This window comes from Aspergillus luchuensis, chromosome 1 (genome assembly GCF_016861625.1).
Source record: "Aspergillus luchuensis IFO 4308 DNA, chromosome 1, nearly complete sequence".
Classification (NCBI taxonomy): domain Eukaryota; kingdom Fungi; phylum Ascomycota; class Eurotiomycetes; order Eurotiales; family Aspergillaceae; genus Aspergillus; species Aspergillus luchuensis.
Window position 1 is genome coordinate 1,388,613 of NC_054849.1, and position 17,945 is coordinate 1,406,557.

Genomic DNA, 17,945 nt, shown 5'->3' on the forward strand with positions numbered 1-17,945 from the left:
AACATGGTGCCCTAAGCCACTTCGAGTGAATTGTCTCATTATGGAGGCTGTTTCTTTCTGGGCAATATTTCCTCTTTAGAAGGAAGAGTGGAGGTGCTTCGCAATGTTCGCTGTGGTTGGACCTTCTGTTGCTCTTTCGGAGTTACAGAGGGGATTCCGAAATTGGTGCGGTTGTATGGCTACTACTACTAGTTGTCGAGGTATGGGACTATTGGCCGACAGGGATAAGAAAGTAATCTAGGGGATATTCATAAGCAAGCGGTATCGCTCAGACTTCGCCGTACTTAGTTCGCTCTATAGCTCCCAACACAGGAAACTTCTACTGTTATTTTGGTACTACCATCGTTGCCCAACTCAAGATCCAACCATGAAGCTCTCGGCCATCTTCCTCCAGGCAAAAGCCCTTCTCATCGCTACAGCTTTAGCAAGCCCACTTCCGGTACCCGAGGATGGCTCTATCAGAATCCCCGTCAAGGGCGCCCCGGCTGAACGTAACGACGGCTCCATCCGCATCCCTGTGAAGGGTGCTCCTGCTAAGCGGGACGACGGTGTGAGCAGGATTCCAGTCAAGGGCGCCCCAGAGAAGGAAACCGACGGCGTCATCCGGATCCCTGTCAAGGGCGCCCCAGCCAAGCGTGAGGACGGCTCCATCAGAATTCCGGTTAAGGGTGCCCCGAACAAGCCAACTCAGGAGTAGGGACGGGTTGTTGGATGCGTTGCTTCATGTACGATGCATAATGCAGAAGGTAAGTGATTTGATATCGTTGAAGAAATGGCTATGAACAAGGCTTGTATTAACAATCAAAACGCTCAGTCAAACTCTGTTTCCCGACGAACTCCCAAACTCCGAGAATGCGCAATCTGTCCCATAGTGTTTGCCAGGAGGAACTTGAAACTGGCGGTAGCCAAACCAAGCGGAGTTGGTGACTGGAGAAGAAACGGGATGATCTAAACATGAAAACGGGTCATCAGAAGAATGCTATGCGCAATCAGAGGAATGATCTTAGCTCACCTTGCATAAATGTAACAAGCAATTCCTCAAGGACCTCTCTCCGTAATCAAGCCGTATAACTCGTGATTCTTTGCCTTCTCAGCAGCACGCTTGACTAGAATCCCTTCAAGAATATGAGACGCCTTCTCGGAAGTCTCAGTGGCCTCAGTAAGCATCTTATTCGCCCTTGGCTTCGTTCCAATAAGATCAGGCAGACGAGCTAGTAAGCGGCGGAGATCCCGGAAATGAATGTTGGCCAAGGTGTGGACGAGCTCCCGACATACAGCCTCAATTTGGATCTGATACCGCCCTATAAAGACGCTAGCTTCGGGTTGGAGATCTGCAGGGTCGTCTGGCAAGGTCCTCTGTGGCTTGTCCTGGAGCGATAGTAGTAGATCGCAGAGGTCTCTCGACCTTATGGCAAGCTGCTGGATCAAAGCCATGAAGATCATCGAGTTTGTGGCACAGATGTCACAGCTGCCGCAGTCGAGTACCCGAGTACATGTATCGACACCGGTGTGCAAAGACGTCAGCAAGTAATCGAGACGCTCACTGTGGTCGATATTACTCCTTTGGTCGTTGTCGCCTCCAACCCTCTCCAGTGTGTCGGCAAGGGACTGGATACACTTGCAACTCTGGCCCTGATTCTTAGATGGGTCCTGTGATGTGACAGGGGTATGAGGATTCCGAACAAAGACGCTGGGACCGACTTCACTCGAATCCGATGTAGCTGGTGACACCAAATGTGAGGGCTTCAGATGTGCCTCTGAGATCAAAGGCGCCGTTGGGTAACAGGGCAAATTATCTTCTAGGGTTAGGTTCAGCCCTGGGTGTTCCGTCGTATTCATGTTGCAAAATTGACCCCAGTCTTGGTAGGAATTGACCAAGACGGGCTCGGGCCGTACGAGTGGTGACTGTATTCTGGGGGTTGGTCCAACTGGCGACGGGCAATGTATACGCAGTGCTCCCACACCATTGGTCCGCCGCCGCTTCAAGGGAAGTGCCGGGAGATCTGAGGTGGAATGTTTCAAGCTTAACGGCGTGGAGGATGCGGGCGTAGGGGTGCGGTACGTGCAATCTGTGGATGATTCTTGGCATCTTTCGCAGCCATACAGATCACCATTGCATTTGAGCTTTACAAGTATTAGTCCCTATCGGAGGTTTGATCGCTATCTGACTGACCTTTTGAGCCCGGCAAGGTTCACATGCCTGATGACAACATGTCAGCATCGCCAATCTATGTCGCCCAGACGATTATGGATAGATCACCTACCAGTACAGCAGAATTGCGAGAATCCATACCGACCTTTCTCGATAAATCAATGAACTCCAGATTCTTAGACGTACTGTTGTTGCAGCGAAATGCACCGAGCATTACGTGAATCTCCTTTCAAATATTCTTGAGAGCACTGGTTGAAAGATGGCTGTAGATTTTGTGTTCGAAATAGAAAAGATTCTCATCCAGACCTGAATCCTGAGATATTGTCAATGAAGGGCGGAGCCATCTCCCCTTAAATGTCATCAAGAACGCAATAGTATAGATGCTCTCTCATGCCGCCAGATGATACCAAGTAGGGTGGGTCTAGAATCACAACTTGTCCTGGGGATGATATCGCGCCTTGTTTCCCGCCTGCGAGTTCACTGTGCCGCATACTGCTTGGTGTCTGCCGCTAAGCTAACCGCTAAGAAGTAGAAGCCGCTACTGCAGCTAAGGTTGACCTTCGGAACACCGTCGATAAATTGGACCATTCTGATTGATGGCCTTACGCATGGTGACTCAGGTTAGCCGCCCCGATCCCTGTAGCAGCTGATTGGGAAGTTAAGGCGTCACGCCCACTTGCGTTATCTCGCTACATTGACGGAATCACATTCCCTCGATCGGAGGAGCGGGGTATCCCACAACAATCCTTGGCTCAGCCGTCCGAAGATCCTTTTTCGCCAATTAGGCTCTGTAAATTCCGCTAAGTTGCGTTTGGATGCGGCCCGGAAGCTAATGCACTGTATCCGTTCCACACACCACGCTGAATTTAACGAGATCCTGCCGGACGGCGCTTATGCTTCGCTTTTTGGCTACCCAAGCCTGCTGGCGGCTGAGTTGGTTAAGTGAATGAGAGCGGAAATAGACGCCAATCTCACAATGGTGACATGAATGTGTGGCCATCGGCTGACCCAGACGGTATCAGTGGGCGGTGCTAGGCTGAATGCACCTATGAATCATGGATATGTCTCCGCTCTTCCAAGAACCATCGCACTAAGCGCGCGTAATGGGGACACCTATTGGAATCCAACCCCGACACTTCGTTCCCTCCTGAATTGGATGAACTCCCAAACCTGAAGCGGGGTTTCTATCGCCACCCATCTTGATGGGCTCTGGATGATCAAATGCGGTGTTTTCTTCAATGGACCAAGTAGGATAAGAGTTGCTGCTCTAGCCTAGGATTCCCGAACCAACCCAGGCGTCCCCCGCACATTCTTGCGCGCTCAAGATTGGTTCGAAATGACTCGTCACTCCCTAGACCGGTGTTAGGTGTGTTGGGGAGTTCCTCAAATCATCGCTCAAATTTCCACTAGCAGGCAGTCGGGATGGGATGGGTATCCTGTAACCCAGAACCTATCAGCGTCGTCGAATGAGTCAACTCTTGCAAGATACACGAGGGTCACACTCCCAGCCAACATTAATCTCCGGTTCTCAGTCGGTAACTGACAGCGCTTAGTATTTTGCCCGAGAAACTAAGTCATTTACACTCAGGTCGCTCTCCAGCCAAGAAAGGTGAGGACGATTAGTTCTAAAGTTAGAGAATGAGGGCACATTGATTGTTACTGTCGTCACTTCGAAGCGTTCTGCGCGCGACAGTTGACATGGGAGAGGGTTTACGCTGAAGGTATGTTGTGGCACAGGTAAGCAAACAGCGCGACTATCTATCACCTGACCCATATCAATGTTACGCGTGATCAGAAGCTAATAATTAGGTGTTGATTAATTGCAGTGACTATGCTTTAGATCTTACTGATCACACCTTGTGAATAAAGTATTCGAATAGTCCTTATCATAGAGTGATGGTAAAAGCTTCTAAGTCGACACTGTATTTATAGCATAAATAGCTAGGTGAGACGCTGATGTCTGCTTAGACGGACACTTCTATGTAGATATCACCTTAGATCAATACCCTCGCTGATGGAAGCGTATAACGCTAGATATGGGAAAGAAGTTCCCTTGTGTTCTCCAAATTCTCTAGACATCGCTCAGCATGCCTCCGATGGCTGCCTCTTGCTATCACTACTCCCTGATGCATCATCGCCATTCTCAATACCTTTAGCTACCCTCTTTACATTCTTCCACTCCATAGCAAGTGTCGGGAACAGGGCCAAACAGGACATGGCTAACGCCAGGACGAATGTCTTCATGATGGCGTCGCTGTACGCTTTAAGAACCACTGGCAGCTTTGCAGGTGGCACCAATTTTCGTATGGTAGTCGCACCACTTGCAATGACCCATGTGGCATAGATGCCCTCGATATCATCCAAGTTTGCTGTAAAGAAGTTTGTGAAAAGGTTCTGCGCAACCGCTAGAAACACTGCCCCATTTAACTGTTGCGAAAACATGAGAAGCGATGCACCGACCGGAATGTCGACAGGATCTAGGCACGTCTGCACAGCGACATTCGCTTGTTGAACACCAAGACCTAGGCCAAAACCGAAAATAACTTGATACCCAATCCATTTGGGGTGGTCGGTATCCGGTTGAAATGTACTGAGTAATCCAGCTCCAATAGACATGAAAATAACGCCTGCAAACATGAAGGGGTTGTAGTAACCCAGAAGGCTGACGAGGGAGCCAGAACCAATGGAGCCCACAACCATAGCGAGAACTAGAGGTAAATTCATAATGCCCGATTTTTCGGCATCGACGTTCTTGATGGCTTGGAACCAGATCGGAAGGTAGTAAAGCATGACCATAGTGCTTGCACTAGTACACATGGTGAACACAATTCCTGCAAGGACTGAACGTTGCTTGAAGATGCGAGGGGGGACCATTGCTTTCTCTCCGAGACGGTACTCTGCAAATGCGAAGATGCCGAATAACGTCCCGAACATAACGAAGAGAAAGATAATGCGCCAGTTGCTCCAGTTGTACGTGGTACCGCCCCATTGAAGTGCAAGAAGGAGACAGGTTACAGCGGGAGCCATTAGCAGGTTCCCGATAGGGTCGAGTTGATTGAACTTCTCTCTGAGTCTCCAGTCCCCCTTTTCAGGTGGAGGAACGTCTAGCAGAAAGAATATCGCGATAACCGCAAGGCCTCCTAGGGGCAAGTTGATATAGAAACACCACCTCCAGCTGACCTCCGTGGTAAATACTCCACCAAGAATTGGGCCCAACACTGATGATATGCCGATGATAGCACCAACGGCTCCTTGAAACACCGGTCGCAAGCGGAGGGGCACAGTAAGAGCGATGATAATAACAGCCCCGGAGTATATGCCTGCTGTTCCGAGTCCTGCTATCGCGCGGCCCAGGATGAGTATGAAGGAGGAGGGTGCAGCACCGCAGATAGCGGAGCCGACCTCGAAAATAAAGATGGAGAGAAGGAAAACCCATTTAATCGGATAGAAGGTGTAGATGCGACCGTATGTAAGCTGGGATGCAGACGCTGCTAACATATACGAGCTTCCATACCAGCCAATATCGCCAATACTATGGAAATGATCTGTGATCTTCGGAGTTGCCGTAGCCACGATCAAGCGGTCCTGCGCATGCCCGGTTATAGAGTAAGTTATTGAGAGGATATAAATTGTGACTTTCCAGGCTTACCAGAGAGACGAGAAATACAGCAATGTACAAAGCGAGGGCGACGAGGATGGTTTTTGCAAGTGGGGGATATGTCGGTGAGCCGACAGTTTCTATCTGCTGTGGCACATCTATACCACTAGATGAGGTAGAGCCAGACAAGACTTCTTCCACAACAGTCTCCTTCTCACATACTGCTCCACTGCTATCTTGAATAGATGATAGACCAGACATCGGAACTGGCTGGCTGATATTGAAGGTGAGAGGTGAACACAAGGTCACAGATGAGCAGTTGAGGGCAGGAAAAGTGAATTGGATGCTCTAATAGAAGCTGGGGTCTCACAGCAGTGCTACGAGCATTGTAGGATGTTTTTGTGCTTGATTTGTGTTGCGTCCGGAGAGTGATGAGGCCGAGGTTGGAAATACAGAAAACAAACCATAAAGGTTGCTTTTAGTGGCGCTTTGTGTTCCTCTACAAGGATCCATACGATGCGTGATGTGGTTATTCAGAGACAACATACGCGGTCTTCCATAAAATGTCTCAGGAACCGGCAACATCAAAATATCCTTTATTGGCCTGTTTCAGATTATGCAATAGTGTCGATTAAGCCCCTGATGAACCGGTGAGAAGCACTCCAGGTGCGGATGCCTTGGTGGTAGTCTTTCAAATCGCTGGAAGCCGACTCGTCTCGTCCTGATCGCCCGTGAATAGGACTCCAAAGTAGCTGGTGGCATGTAAAGCACCAGATATTAAACATCACATTCGACTTTCGTTTCCGAGTTTTCTACTCTCTGACAATGGTTTTCATAGAACTAGGGACAACGCGATGTTGGGTATGAATCTTATTGACCCCAAGGGCCGATGCGACCAGTCAAAAGTTTTTTATGCAACTAACCTTGTCCATAATTTCTGTCATGCAAGAATATTAGAATACATTTGATGTTATGGGACCCTAAGATATCGTACGTACAATCTAGGAAAGTTAACTTAAGGAATGTCTAAGCACCCGGGACGTACCCGAGGCTCCTGGCTATTCTGCCGGAAGGTTCCGAGGAGAATCCGGATATGCGGCACTGCTAATCGGAAAAATCCCTGGATGATTTGCATAATATTCAGAATCGATGCATGCACGAAGAGCCAGGATAATTCATTCCGAGAGCTGCTACTGAGGTGCTTTTATTGCGCCTGTCGTTCAGAGTGGTGAATAATACAAATGAGGAAGAAGAGTATTGTTCTTGATTGAGCTAGGAGGTTCCGCATCTGTTTCCAGTCTATGGCCGTGTAGACCCACGAACACATCAACACAATATTTCAATAGTCGCCTAAGTTATATCTACCGAATGACAGCGAACCTAGACATACGAAAAGAGGCGGGTAACTTCGTGGGGGAAAAGGGTCCAGTTGCATTCGAAACACGACTCGCCTAGTTTTTTCTGTATTGGATAAGGTCTAAGGATACCTAAATCTGTGTAAATAGCATGTAGCTCATCCAATGCAAGCAGAGACGCACTTTCGGGTACAGCTAAGATACATGAGATTGGATAAGAGCTTACAAGAAATGGTGTATGAGCGCTGGTTGAAGGTGGAAGACCCAAGATCCCTGTAGCTTCTACCTGTAAGGCTCAATGTAACATTAATCGAATTGGAAAGGATCCCTGTCACATAGTTAGGTGGCGCTGAGGTCAATATTGGCCTCTTTTTAAATAGACCATAATCTCATGCGACCCCAGCCATGCTTCACATGAGAATTTTCCCGCCTGGTCTGGCTGAACTTCAAGGTCAGTCACTGGTTAGACCAGACTCTCGTACACAAAAGGACTAGGTCTCTCAGCATAGAACCAAGACTCTTCTTGTTCGTCTACTCGGTACCTTTTGACCTTATGGCGCTCCGGTATCACCTTCTTAGAAGTTTTAACGGTAATGTCTGGCATCAATAATTACTTTCTGGGAATACTGGTCTGAGAGAGCCCAGATGTTGTTGTAAGGTGACTGTTGTCGATGTAGCCATAGTGTGCGAATGAACTGGTACTGATGGGAATTCCTAGCTGAACAGAGAAAAACCATAATCAGGCTACCTGCCTGCGAAGGTGCAGCTTGGGATACATGCAATTCTTCTACAAGCGTTTTGCTTGATTATGTTATCACTTTTCAAGCCACCAAACAAGGATGTGTTGAAATTACATGAGGGCGATAGCTATTTGTTAGTGTTTTATGTACTATAATGAACGTAAACATATATACAAGGATTTCACGCATTTCGCGGATCCCAGAAACTGTGTCACCGTATCGCTCAGTGACGAGCGAGAAGTTTCTGGGCATTTGCGTAGTAGATACGGTCCCTCAAGTCTTGGTCTAGAGGATACTCATCCAGAGCCTCCTTGAACCCAGCAATTTTGTTGTTATTGGCGTAAGGTAAATCGGAACCTGCAGCTGTTAGCATCAGATCACAGTATGTATGCGATAGGTCTTAAGAAAGGGGAGGCGTCCTTACCATATACAATGTGATCATGAGGCACGAGGCTCAGTAGAAGAGTCAGCACAGCCGGTGAGCTGGAAAGAGCCAAGTCAAAATAGAATGATTTGAAGTCTTCTACCATCTCATCAGGACCGCGACCATAGGGTTTGTACTCCACCTCTGGGGACTTAGTGACAGTGGTCAGGCGGGAAATCAGGTAAGGGAGAGTGCCACCGGCGTGAGAGAGGATGACTTTGCAGTCAGGAAAAGCCGCCTTTGTTCCTGTAGTAAGAAGGTCCACAGCAGTGCGAGTGGTCTCATGGGGATAATCAATGGCTGGTTGAGGTAGCTGAGGGTTAACGCGGTGGGTATCAGCCGGGTGGGTAGGGTGTATGAACACAACGGCTCTGCGACGGTTGAGCTCCTCCCAGATGGGGCGGAAGTCCGGATGACCTAGATAGTGATTTCCGGTGCCGTATCTGGTGAATAGGGTTACACCTTCGGCCTTGAGTACATCTAGACTGTACCGAATTTCTTCGAGTGTGCCCTCGGTGTCTAGCAGGCATGGCAATGCCGCAAAAAACCCGAATCTCTCTGGTTGCTCGTCCCTCAATTGGGCCGTATATTCGTTTGCCTGTCGGGCCAAGGCGCGCCGGCTGTTGTCGTTCGGAGCGATGACAGCTCCAGGGGCTGTTAAAGACAAGATCGCTTTCTGGGTGCCATTCTTATTCATAGAAGCCAGTGATGCTTCAGCGCTCCATTTCGGAGTTGGCCAGCCGGAGGGGTCACCTCCTGCACGTTCGACCGCTAGGCCGTTCAAAACAGTTAAGTCAGTATGGATGTAGGGTCATATATAGTCTGAGCGAACGTGGGTTGGGCGTACCTTCGGCATAGAACTGCGGCACAAAGTGATGATGGGTATCGATCTTCGACATTGTTCTTTAAGGCAAGCGAGGTTCAGAAAGTGTACTCTATGTACTGATAGGATGGTAACGATTGACAGAAAAGCAATGGTTTATATACAGAAAGTGCATCATCCAAGTTCAGCCACTGCGTCACGTCTCGGGTGCATCCCGAGCAGAAGGTTTACCAGGTTTGCCGAGATATCCGGCCAGCTGTCGGACTCGGCCACAACTACTCGCTATTTCGCAGTGTAAAGAAGATATTGTAAGAATTTGTGATGATAAAGCCTCAGTAGTTTCTAACATGGCGTATCTCAAGTAGACAACTGTCTCTCTGTACACAAGAAGTCACAAAAGAAGGGGATTGTCTCAACTGCAGATGTTCGGATCGTTCCGGAGCCCGTCCACGATCAGCTGACCGGTGCCACAACGACCAGCTGGCTGGCTCCTGAATAACATCAATATGCAAAACCCTGTGGCAGCAAATCCAATGTTCTAGTTAGGCTCAGGAAGGGACAAGATGCCCCCAAAATCTAGCGGTGTTGCCAAGCAGCGTCCCATGCGACGGAAAGTCGCATTGGCGTGCGATCCATGCCGGGAGAAAAAGATCCGCTGTGATGGAGGCAAACCGATCTGTGGGTCATGCGACCGAAAGTCCTATGGAATTGCCCAATGCTCATACAGCATGGATAACCCCAGGACCGCTAGTCAAGATGAGTGAGTTATTTCTAATAGATTAATCAGTACTTTCGCTGACAGAACAGGTACATCCGGGTCCTACGGTCGCGCATCACTGAACTCGAGGATCTATGTCTACGGGCCGGGGTGTCAGCACCGGATCTACACAGGGACTCACCACACCAGAAAGACTCACCTTCACATGAACCTCAGTATTCAAATCGGAATCGGCAGTCGTCCTCCTCAAGGGTTGCCCAAGGTAGCCTAGTGTGTCAAGAGAATGACAGTTCTCCCCACGATGAGCGGCTTTCGGATGGCCGGAGCCTGCATACTTCAAGAACACTCCCAAGAGATCATCCACCCCAGAATTCTCTATCTTCTCTTCAAGAAGCAGAAGAAGCATCTCAAAGGATGTCCAACCACCCTCGGAACGATCCGAACCGCAATCCCCTCCGTGGGGAGCAGACCTCCGCATCTCCACACTTTGACACCCCTGGTCGTGTCACGGCAATGGGCCAAATCTCGACGCCAGATGATACTTTGGCATCTCCAGCTCCACCTCGGGAATTCTATGGATCTTCCTCCATTGCATCACTGATGAGATTTGCACGGTTGTCTGTCCCTATGCAATCTTCGCCCCGGGCCAAAGGTGGTACCAATACCTCATCAATGGATTGCCAGTATCACGAGTCACCTAACACACAGTACCGACTCAATGACTTCACACTCCCACCCCGCTCACTAGCAGATCACCTTCTGAATTGCTTTCTTGACCGTGTGGCCTGCATCTACCCATTTTTCGATCGACCTAGCTTCGAGAAAGCGTACGATAACCTGTGGAAGTCGGAAAGGGATGGTATGAACAAGCTACCAGACATGCATATCGGCCTCGGAGGAAGGTCTGACTCGTCCCCCAAATCGATCGTGCTCCATTGTGCTCTAAATGGGATGTTTGCGCTTGGATGCCATTTCTCAGACCTTCCGCTGCAGGAGCGAGAGGCAACAGCCCACTCCTTCTTCCTCCGCTGCAAACGCTTCGTAGGACTTGATCTCCTCGAGATCCATACAGTCGGAGTAGTTCAGACTCTTCTTATTGTCGCTCTATACTTGCAGAGCAGCCCGTACCCTAGTAGATGCTGGAATGCCATTGGGTTAGCATGCCGCCTCGCCCAAGGCCTGGGCTTGCATGAAACCAACAAAGGGTCCTCGATGACAGTATTAGAAGCGGAAGTACGGCGCAGGACATGGCATGGATGTGTTATGCTAGATGTGTAAGTGCTCTACTGTGAACGGCTCTATTCACCTGAATGACTCACTGTCTAGCTTCGTGAGCATGACACACGGTCGGCCAAGCATGACCAGCCATCTCTCCCCGATTCCATTGCCTTTTGCCACAGGGAAGGATGTTCCTCTTACTATGGGGTTCTACGTGGCAACTATCAAGCTCTATCGAATTCTGGATAGGATTCTTTCAGATGTGTATAACATGTGGCGAGGCCGTTTCAACGAGGAATCAAAACGATCGACACCATGGTCCGAAGGAAACTTCGATTCCCTTTTAGAACTGGAACGGCAGCTACAGTCCTTCAAGGACACCCTACCACCCTATCTAAGCTGGAGCGCTTCTAGTCGCCCAGAGTGCCACATTGAGGAATCGGATATTATTGAGCGTCAACGAAATATCCTTCAGTCACGGTAAGCAATCTCGCTTTAGCCCAATATTAAAGTATCACATATACTTAGTGTCTCAGGTACTACTACATCCGGCTACTTCTCTACCGACCAATCTTTACCCAGGTGTGCTCGGATTATACTTCGCCCCAGCACCCACATGAATCCCGAAAAGACAAACATCCGGCCTGGAAAGATGCCGAGAGCACCCTACAATCCTGCATAGTAGATAAATGTGCAGCTACCTGTGTTTCCACTGCCACTGAGCTTATTCACTTAATCTATGAGACATACTCAACACCATACACTGATTCTTGGTGGTATAATGGCTTTTGTAAGTAGTCACCCATTCTCTCTTTCCTCTTGTTGTGGTAATACGTGTTTCTCTCCTCTCAAGCCTTTATCAGAACATCACACGGTACAAGCTAAAACATCAAACTTACTATCGGAAACAGACACCTCTACATGCGCCCTCGTCCTCATAATGGCCCACTCAGTACCCTCACTATCCGACTCGATCGATATTGTCAGAGTTCAAGAAGCCTGGGAGAAATGCGAGAAGATCCTCTCACACATGGGTACATTCAGCCAATCTCACGGACATCGCTTCGCTTCTTACAGGCGGCTTTCAGTCAATATGTCCATGGTCGCTCCTCATCTATGCCCATTTCTAATGTGGAACTGAACTCCGATCGGAATCTCACAGGCGAAGCCGATACACACTACCCTGCCCCCGATGGCCCAAACACTTCATCCTTCCAAGATACCCCTGGCCTGGACTCATCTAACTGGACAGATTCCGGTATCGGCCCCAACACGTTTGAGGATGACCTTGGTCTTCTCTCGTGGATAGATGTTCCAGATATGTGGCACTGGCATCGTGTTGATTCGTGAGCTGTCGGAAGGTGATAAATCATTGATAACGCAAAGTTTCGCTAATGGAAGACATGAAGAAGGACCAAGGCCATCTAAGATTTAAGAATCTGTCAGGCAATCATATATTACGTGCCGTAAATTTCTCCCTGCTAAAGCTATTCCCCCAATAAGCAACTTGTGCGACACCTAGGCAGTGTCAACTAACAGTATCAAGCCATGAATCAACAAACTCCCCAGACTTGACAACCGGTTCCGGTACCTCTCCATCATCAAACTCACCGCCGCCAAACTCACTCATATTATTTTCCCATACCTCCTTAAGCCATTCTTCCTGATAAATGCTTTCCGAGGGTAGTCCTTCTCCACCGAAGAAGTACCACAAGAACACTTGCCCTGAGGCCTCTCTGGAAGCTTCCTGATCAAACTGGGTTCGCTTAAATTCCCTGCGTGTCTTTAACTGGATATTGTCGAAACGACTCTCTGATACAGCTGGCGTTACTTGTTCCGAGAAACCTCGGTCCTGCATTAGAGTACCATCCGGCAAGTACCACACCCAATGATCATACTCATATTCATGTCGGGGGCAATCCAAGTGTGCCGTGACATAGAGAGCACAGTCCCTTGTGAGAGATGCTCCGCACGGCGCCCAAGGTACTCTAGGTCCATGTTGATAGCTCTCATTGTCCCCGTCAGTTGAAGGGTAATTCGTTAACCGCCAGACATCTTCTCTCAGAATGTAATCCGGATCTTTGCAAGTGTATGGGCCCGATCCTGCAACGTCCATGAAGCTCTGTGGACACCCCGTCCAGGGAAAGGCGACCCGGTCAAGAGGTGGATGGCCTCCTCTTACTCTGTGGAGGATTTCTGGGCCTAGACCGCTGGCAATAGCCCCGATCCAAAATGCGCTGAAACGTGGCTGGCGGATTGTACCTATGAATGCAAGGACTTCTAGTTCATTTTCTGGCAAATCACCTAAAACTTCATTGATGATCGGATGTAGCCATGGGCTGACGAGATTGCAGGGGACATCTTGCTCCCAGAATGCTCCACAGAAGGTCGACATCATTACTTCCGGGCTGCAACTCAGGGTCATATAGTAGGGCAAGTCTTCTTTCAAGTTCATCCATTCAGCATTCACGGGCGTAGTGATTGATTTAAAACCAGTAGCCCGGGGAAGAGGCAGTTTGGCAGACAACCTATAATACTTATGTGTGGGGATTGTCAGAGCCATCGTAAGAGCAATGGGGAACTGGCTTTGCAATTCATGCAGACGTGCGAATTCAACAAGTGCCTTAAATGCTCTCTCTGAAGATAAGGGCTTTGGGTCAGGGTCTGGAGAGAGGGTCCCCTGATATTTAATCGAGAAATGCGTTTCGCAGGCACGGGAAACTGACCACGGGGCTAGGAACTCCCCTTGGGGCGTTTGCTTCACGGTAGCTTTCCATCCTTCATTCGGTGCGAGTATTGCGGACCACCAGCGAGCTACACTCTCGTCCACCTCCCCAACATCGATGACATGGACTTGTGAGGGGTCAGGTAGGCTTTCATCGCTGTATCCTGCCTGGCATTGAGTGTACTGCATAGAAGAGTCTTCACCTCGCATCTTCACAAGCTGTGCACATAATACATAGCACCATCCAAGGGCAAGGATGCCGAGATAATTTGGTCCAATGACATTTCCTCCGCTCATGCCGTTCCATGAACTGAACGCGTCCTCGATGAAGCTAAAAGATGTAGCAGCAGCAATGCCAACTTGGACGAAAGTGAGGTGTGACATCTGCTTCTTGAGTTTGCCGCAATCCTGATCTGTAGACAGAGTCCAGATTGAAGAAGCTTCACAGCAAAGACTGCGTATAGGAGTCATTCCATAGGGGCGAACGTGAAGCCGTCCAGAACGAACTTGAAGTTTCGGGATTCTGTGTAGAGCGAGACGAGGATTTGTGAACTCCGAACTAAAGCCTGCTTCCCGCAGGTGAAAGGCCAAATTTGCAATTTGATACCAATATTCTCGACTCTGCTCGAGTGCATCTTGAAGTTGTTGCTCCTCCAGTTGGAGAACATTGTTATCGCGAAGGATCTAGTACTAGGATGTTAGCGCAATCGGTCTATCATGTCATTATACACTGACCAAGGATAGTTGCGGTGGCCGTATTTGACGGTCACACTTTTCTCTTAGTGTATCATGCATGGGTGTTTTTATGTAATCAGAGACTTCGATATCAAGGTGTAAGTGTAATCGATGATGCGAAGGAGGGAAACAGAAAGGGGCGGAGGTATGCGGTCAATATGCACGGTGGCCACCGCCTTGGTATCCATGGCTTACAGTACTGCGGCATTCAAGAAGTCCACCACTTTCAAATAACACAAAGCTTCACCTCAACTGAAATGCTGTTTATTATTAGAAAGGCAAAGAAGCTACATGAGAGCAGACGCTGTACATTATATGCATATCGAAAAAGGAAATCTACAGATCGGAGACGGCGAATATATATAGTTTAAAGGGGACTAGTACATGTCCCCTCCAACACACCATGCCCTAATGATGAAAGCTTCAGTCTTCTACTCAGGACTGCGTTGAATATCGTTTGGCTATAAACTGACTCCTACGCAGATGTTGTTACACCCTCCGCATATGGCAGACAGCCAGGCTTCACAATAAGCACCTCAAGCCACAACACCTTAGGGGAGTTTTAGATGCCTTGGCAGCATCATTTAAGATACATAAGATCCAATCCCTCAACTGTAAGCTGATCTGAAAGCACAATGATACTCACTACCATAAACAGAATCCCACCCTCACTCCAAAACACCATCCCCCTCACACCTCTTCAACGGATACCCATCCCCCAAGCAAGTCGTAACCACCCCCTTGACCCACTCCAGCTTCCCCTCACCGTATGTATAGCTAGTATCCTCATAGCTATCCGCCTGATAATACTCAAATGTGCCGCCGTTGCCCGGCTCCCCATTGAACACATACCCACGAGTCCGATGCGTTAGCGGATTACTCACAATCGCGCCCCATTTACCCTTGGGGATCGTCATCGTCACGGTGCCAGTGATCGTGCTCGTCGTGGTGTGCTGGTAGCTGATACTGGTGGTCACAGAGAGAAAGTCCTCGATGAGACTGAAGTCGGCCGAGGCGCCGGTCGTAATGCTGTTTGCGATGGATTGGCCGGATTGGATGGCAAGGGTGACGGGGGCCTGGTTGGCGTGCGTGATGGTCGACATGGCGATGTCCCAGCCGAGGAAACTCTGCGGTTCCAGAGGAATTATCAGATTTGTGGAGCTTCCGCGCTTAGTGGTGGTGTTGTTCCTGTGGCTGGAGGCGCTGGTGATGAGCAGGGGTGGTGTGCTGTCATTGTTGGCGGATGACAGGTAGGTGAGGTTTGGGATCTGGGACTTGAGGTCGGCTTTCTTGATGGTCTTAGTGGTGTTGTTGTTTAGGAAGATGATTGCTTCGTCGGGACCGCAGATGGTGGTTGTGTTGGCGATTGGCACGGCGTAGGAAAGGGTTGCGGAGAAGAAGGTTACGAGGAGTGGGAGCTTCATGGTGTGCGGTTGCTTGATCAGGTTCTTCTTCTGATGGTTAAACGGGGCCCCGAACTTGCTGAGTCTGTCTCGTGGCTTCTATTGAGAATAGTATGGACTTATATATTATATGTCCCCGGGCATCTTAAAAGTGCCTGTTATCACCTCTCTACACAACTACTTCTACTACATCATCCAATTCCGCCAAGAAATATAGACATCACCAAGATCACGACATACAACATCGATCAACGATGTCCGAAACTCTCACGCAGATCCCCCAGAGTCCCCGAGGAACTCCCGAAGAAACACAAGATCGACAATCACAAGTCGCACAAGACTAGTTATGCAGCCACGATCTACCAAATTGAGTAAACTACACGATCCGCTTCTTGCCCGTAGCCCTAACCAAGACAACCGGTTGTCAATCTCAGCCACGGATCGAGCCGCTATCTATCCAGTCAAGGCTCCAAGTGGGTCCACCCGTTTCACGCCCCAAAACCTTAATAGATGATTTTGTCTCCCGCTGCTCCATTTTAGCTCAGGGGGTTGTGCCATGTGCGTTCCGCCCGTTGAGATAGGAAGAACTCACGGATCGACTACTTGGCAAAGGATGAGACATGCATGTGGATCTGCGGTCAGTTGCTGCTCAGGTGATGTGCTCTGGGATGTGATAGTATTATAGATATAGCTTGAGAGTTGTGGTTGAGTTATATGTTGTCTGAGGATGTCTCTCTTCAGGTTATTGTGATCTTCGTTGCTGGTCTTGGTTTGCTTGAAGGATGGCATGTCGGTGAGATGTATATTAATGATTTGACGGTGGCGATATCATGGCGGAAGATACTCGGAATTACTGTTCCTTCGACGTGGTAGGAGAGTCGGAGAGGAATGATGCTCTAGCAGATGCTGAGCGACTTGGCTAGAGACATCATATATTGCGGGTTTTCCTGAGCTGTAGTCAGTCAATTTCGACAAGATATTAAGGACTACCCTGAACCAGATTTCAACGACACGCACTCCTCTTTCTTCAGAGTTCACAAGCACAATGAAGCATTTTGCAGCTCTCTTTGTCACAGTCTTCGCTACTGGGTAGGCATCAGGTTCCATTCTTCGAGATGCAACTCAGCCACTAACATAGTGCAGTGCGCTAGCAGACCTCCATTACACAGGACTCTGCTATGACTCGCCTGGTAAGGACGTGGTTAGTTATCCCATTCCAGAATTTTCATGGGAATTCTGTTGATTGAACGGAAACTTGTACAGAAAGTCTTCAACAAGGCAGCAACGGAGAAGGCCTGCGCTTCTTACAAGAACCGCAACACAGGCAGCCAACAATGGGACCAATGTCCGGATTGCACAGTACTAAGTGACCAAGACCTTTTGTACTACTGCAAGTCCGAGGGTCAGCACATCGGAGGAGACGAACTATCATATTACTGTGGACAGGCGGGTGCGGACGGAAGTTTGGCGTGGTGATGTTACAGTCTCGAGTTCAGGCAGTTACTCAACCTAGAGATAGCATAACAACCAAGAAGCATAAACAGTTCTCCTCACTATTCAGCTGTCACTTATGCAAAGTGGGTGCACAGTACTTTTGATCAGGAGTATCGGAATGTGGCCGCGATCGCCCCTCATAGTTCCAATAAAAGCTAAGACATCAGACTAGGCCAACCTCACCCACCTAAGCAGATCCTTCGTCCCTCCGCTTTCTTCACACTAAGCAACAAAACCAACCAGGTTTCCCATCCTTCTGTACCTATAGTGTTCAATCCAGATTCGGCTGCCGAAGTTCTTCCATGCCCAGCACAAATAGATGAATTTCTCATCTGCCGAGTCAAGCCTGCCATAACCCTCCTGCAGATCAGCTTGAGACGCTCAGTTCGCTTGCACACTAAGTCAAATAGACTGTGCTTTCTATTGGATACTATTATCAAGACTTATCAGGCTAGAGCAGGGGCTGAATAACTAACCTATTTCCAGCTACCGGTCCTGACGACTCTCGGACGCGAACGGACGGAATCCTTCCGATCAGGAAAGTTCACATGTGTACCTAA

At 48.9% G+C, this 17,945-nt stretch overlaps 8 protein-coding genes across 8 annotated transcripts; 3 read left to right on the plus strand and 5 right to left on the minus strand.

The window, feature by feature from the left end:
• Positions 1–367: 367 nt before the first annotated feature.
• Positions 368–697, plus strand: AKAW2_10478S (uncharacterized protein; the record flags this gene model as incomplete). The annotated part of the gene is made up of 1 exon (XM_041687634.1): positions 368–697. One exon carries the CDS (start codon positions 368–370, stop codon positions 695–697), a length of 330 nt encoding a protein of 109 aa, XP_041537198.1.
• Positions 698–1,038: 341 nt separating this feature from the next.
• AKAW2_10479A (Zn(II)2Cys6 transcription factor domain-containing protein) lies at positions 1,039–2,366 on the minus strand (the record flags this gene model as incomplete). Its single annotated transcript, XM_041687645.1, has 3 exons — positions 1,039–2,124; positions 2,174–2,200; positions 2,265–2,366. The coding sequence occupies 3 exons, from the start codon at positions 2,364–2,366 to the stop codon at positions 1,039–1,041; spliced, it is 1,215 nt and encodes a 404-aa protein (XP_041537199.1).
• Positions 2,367–4,234: 1,868 nt separating this feature from the next.
• AKAW2_10480A (MDR family MFS transporter) lies at positions 4,235–6,011 on the minus strand (the record flags this gene model as incomplete). The annotated part of the gene is made up of 2 exons (XM_041687657.1): positions 4,235–5,737; positions 5,802–6,011. 2 exons carry the CDS (start codon positions 6,009–6,011, stop codon positions 4,235–4,237), a joined length of 1,713 nt encoding a protein of 570 aa, XP_041537200.1.
• A 2,057-nt stretch (positions 6,012–8,068) lies between these two features.
• On the minus strand, positions 8,069–9,168 carry AKAW2_10481A (amidohydrolase family protein; the record flags this gene model as incomplete). The annotated part of the gene is made up of 3 exons (XM_041687668.1): positions 8,069–8,202; positions 8,270–9,040; positions 9,117–9,168. The coding sequence occupies 3 exons, from the start codon at positions 9,166–9,168 to the stop codon at positions 8,069–8,071; spliced, it is 957 nt and encodes a 318-aa protein (XP_041537201.1).
• Positions 9,169–9,655: 487 nt separating this feature from the next.
• Positions 9,656–12,169, plus strand: AKAW2_10482S (uncharacterized protein; the record flags this gene model as incomplete). Its single annotated transcript, XM_041687679.1, has 5 exons — positions 9,656–9,852; positions 9,900–11,084; positions 11,137–11,508; positions 11,565–11,818; positions 11,940–12,169. 5 exons carry the CDS (start codon positions 9,656–9,658, stop codon positions 12,167–12,169), a joined length of 2,238 nt encoding a protein of 745 aa, XP_041537202.1.
• A 387-nt stretch (positions 12,170–12,556) lies between these two features.
• AKAW2_10483A (uncharacterized protein) lies at positions 12,557–14,548 on the minus strand (the record flags this gene model as incomplete). Its single annotated transcript, XM_041687690.1, has 2 exons — positions 12,557–14,437; positions 14,489–14,548. 2 exons carry the CDS (start codon positions 14,546–14,548, stop codon positions 12,557–12,559), a joined length of 1,941 nt encoding a protein of 646 aa, XP_041537203.1.
• Positions 14,549–15,156: 608 nt separating this feature from the next.
• On the minus strand, positions 15,157–15,912 carry AKAW2_10484A (uncharacterized protein; the record flags this gene model as incomplete). Its single annotated transcript, XM_041687701.1, has 1 exon — positions 15,157–15,912. The coding sequence occupies one exon, from the start codon at positions 15,910–15,912 to the stop codon at positions 15,157–15,159; it is 756 nt and encodes a 251-aa protein (XP_041537204.1).
• A 1,024-nt stretch (positions 15,913–16,936) lies between these two features.
• On the plus strand, positions 16,937–17,367 carry AKAW2_10485S (uncharacterized protein; the record flags this gene model as incomplete). Its single annotated transcript, XM_041687712.1, has 3 exons — positions 16,937–16,980; positions 17,035–17,092; positions 17,155–17,367. The coding sequence occupies 3 exons, from the start codon at positions 16,937–16,939 to the stop codon at positions 17,365–17,367; spliced, it is 315 nt and encodes a 104-aa protein (XP_041537205.1).
• Positions 17,368–17,945: the final 578 nt, after the last annotated feature.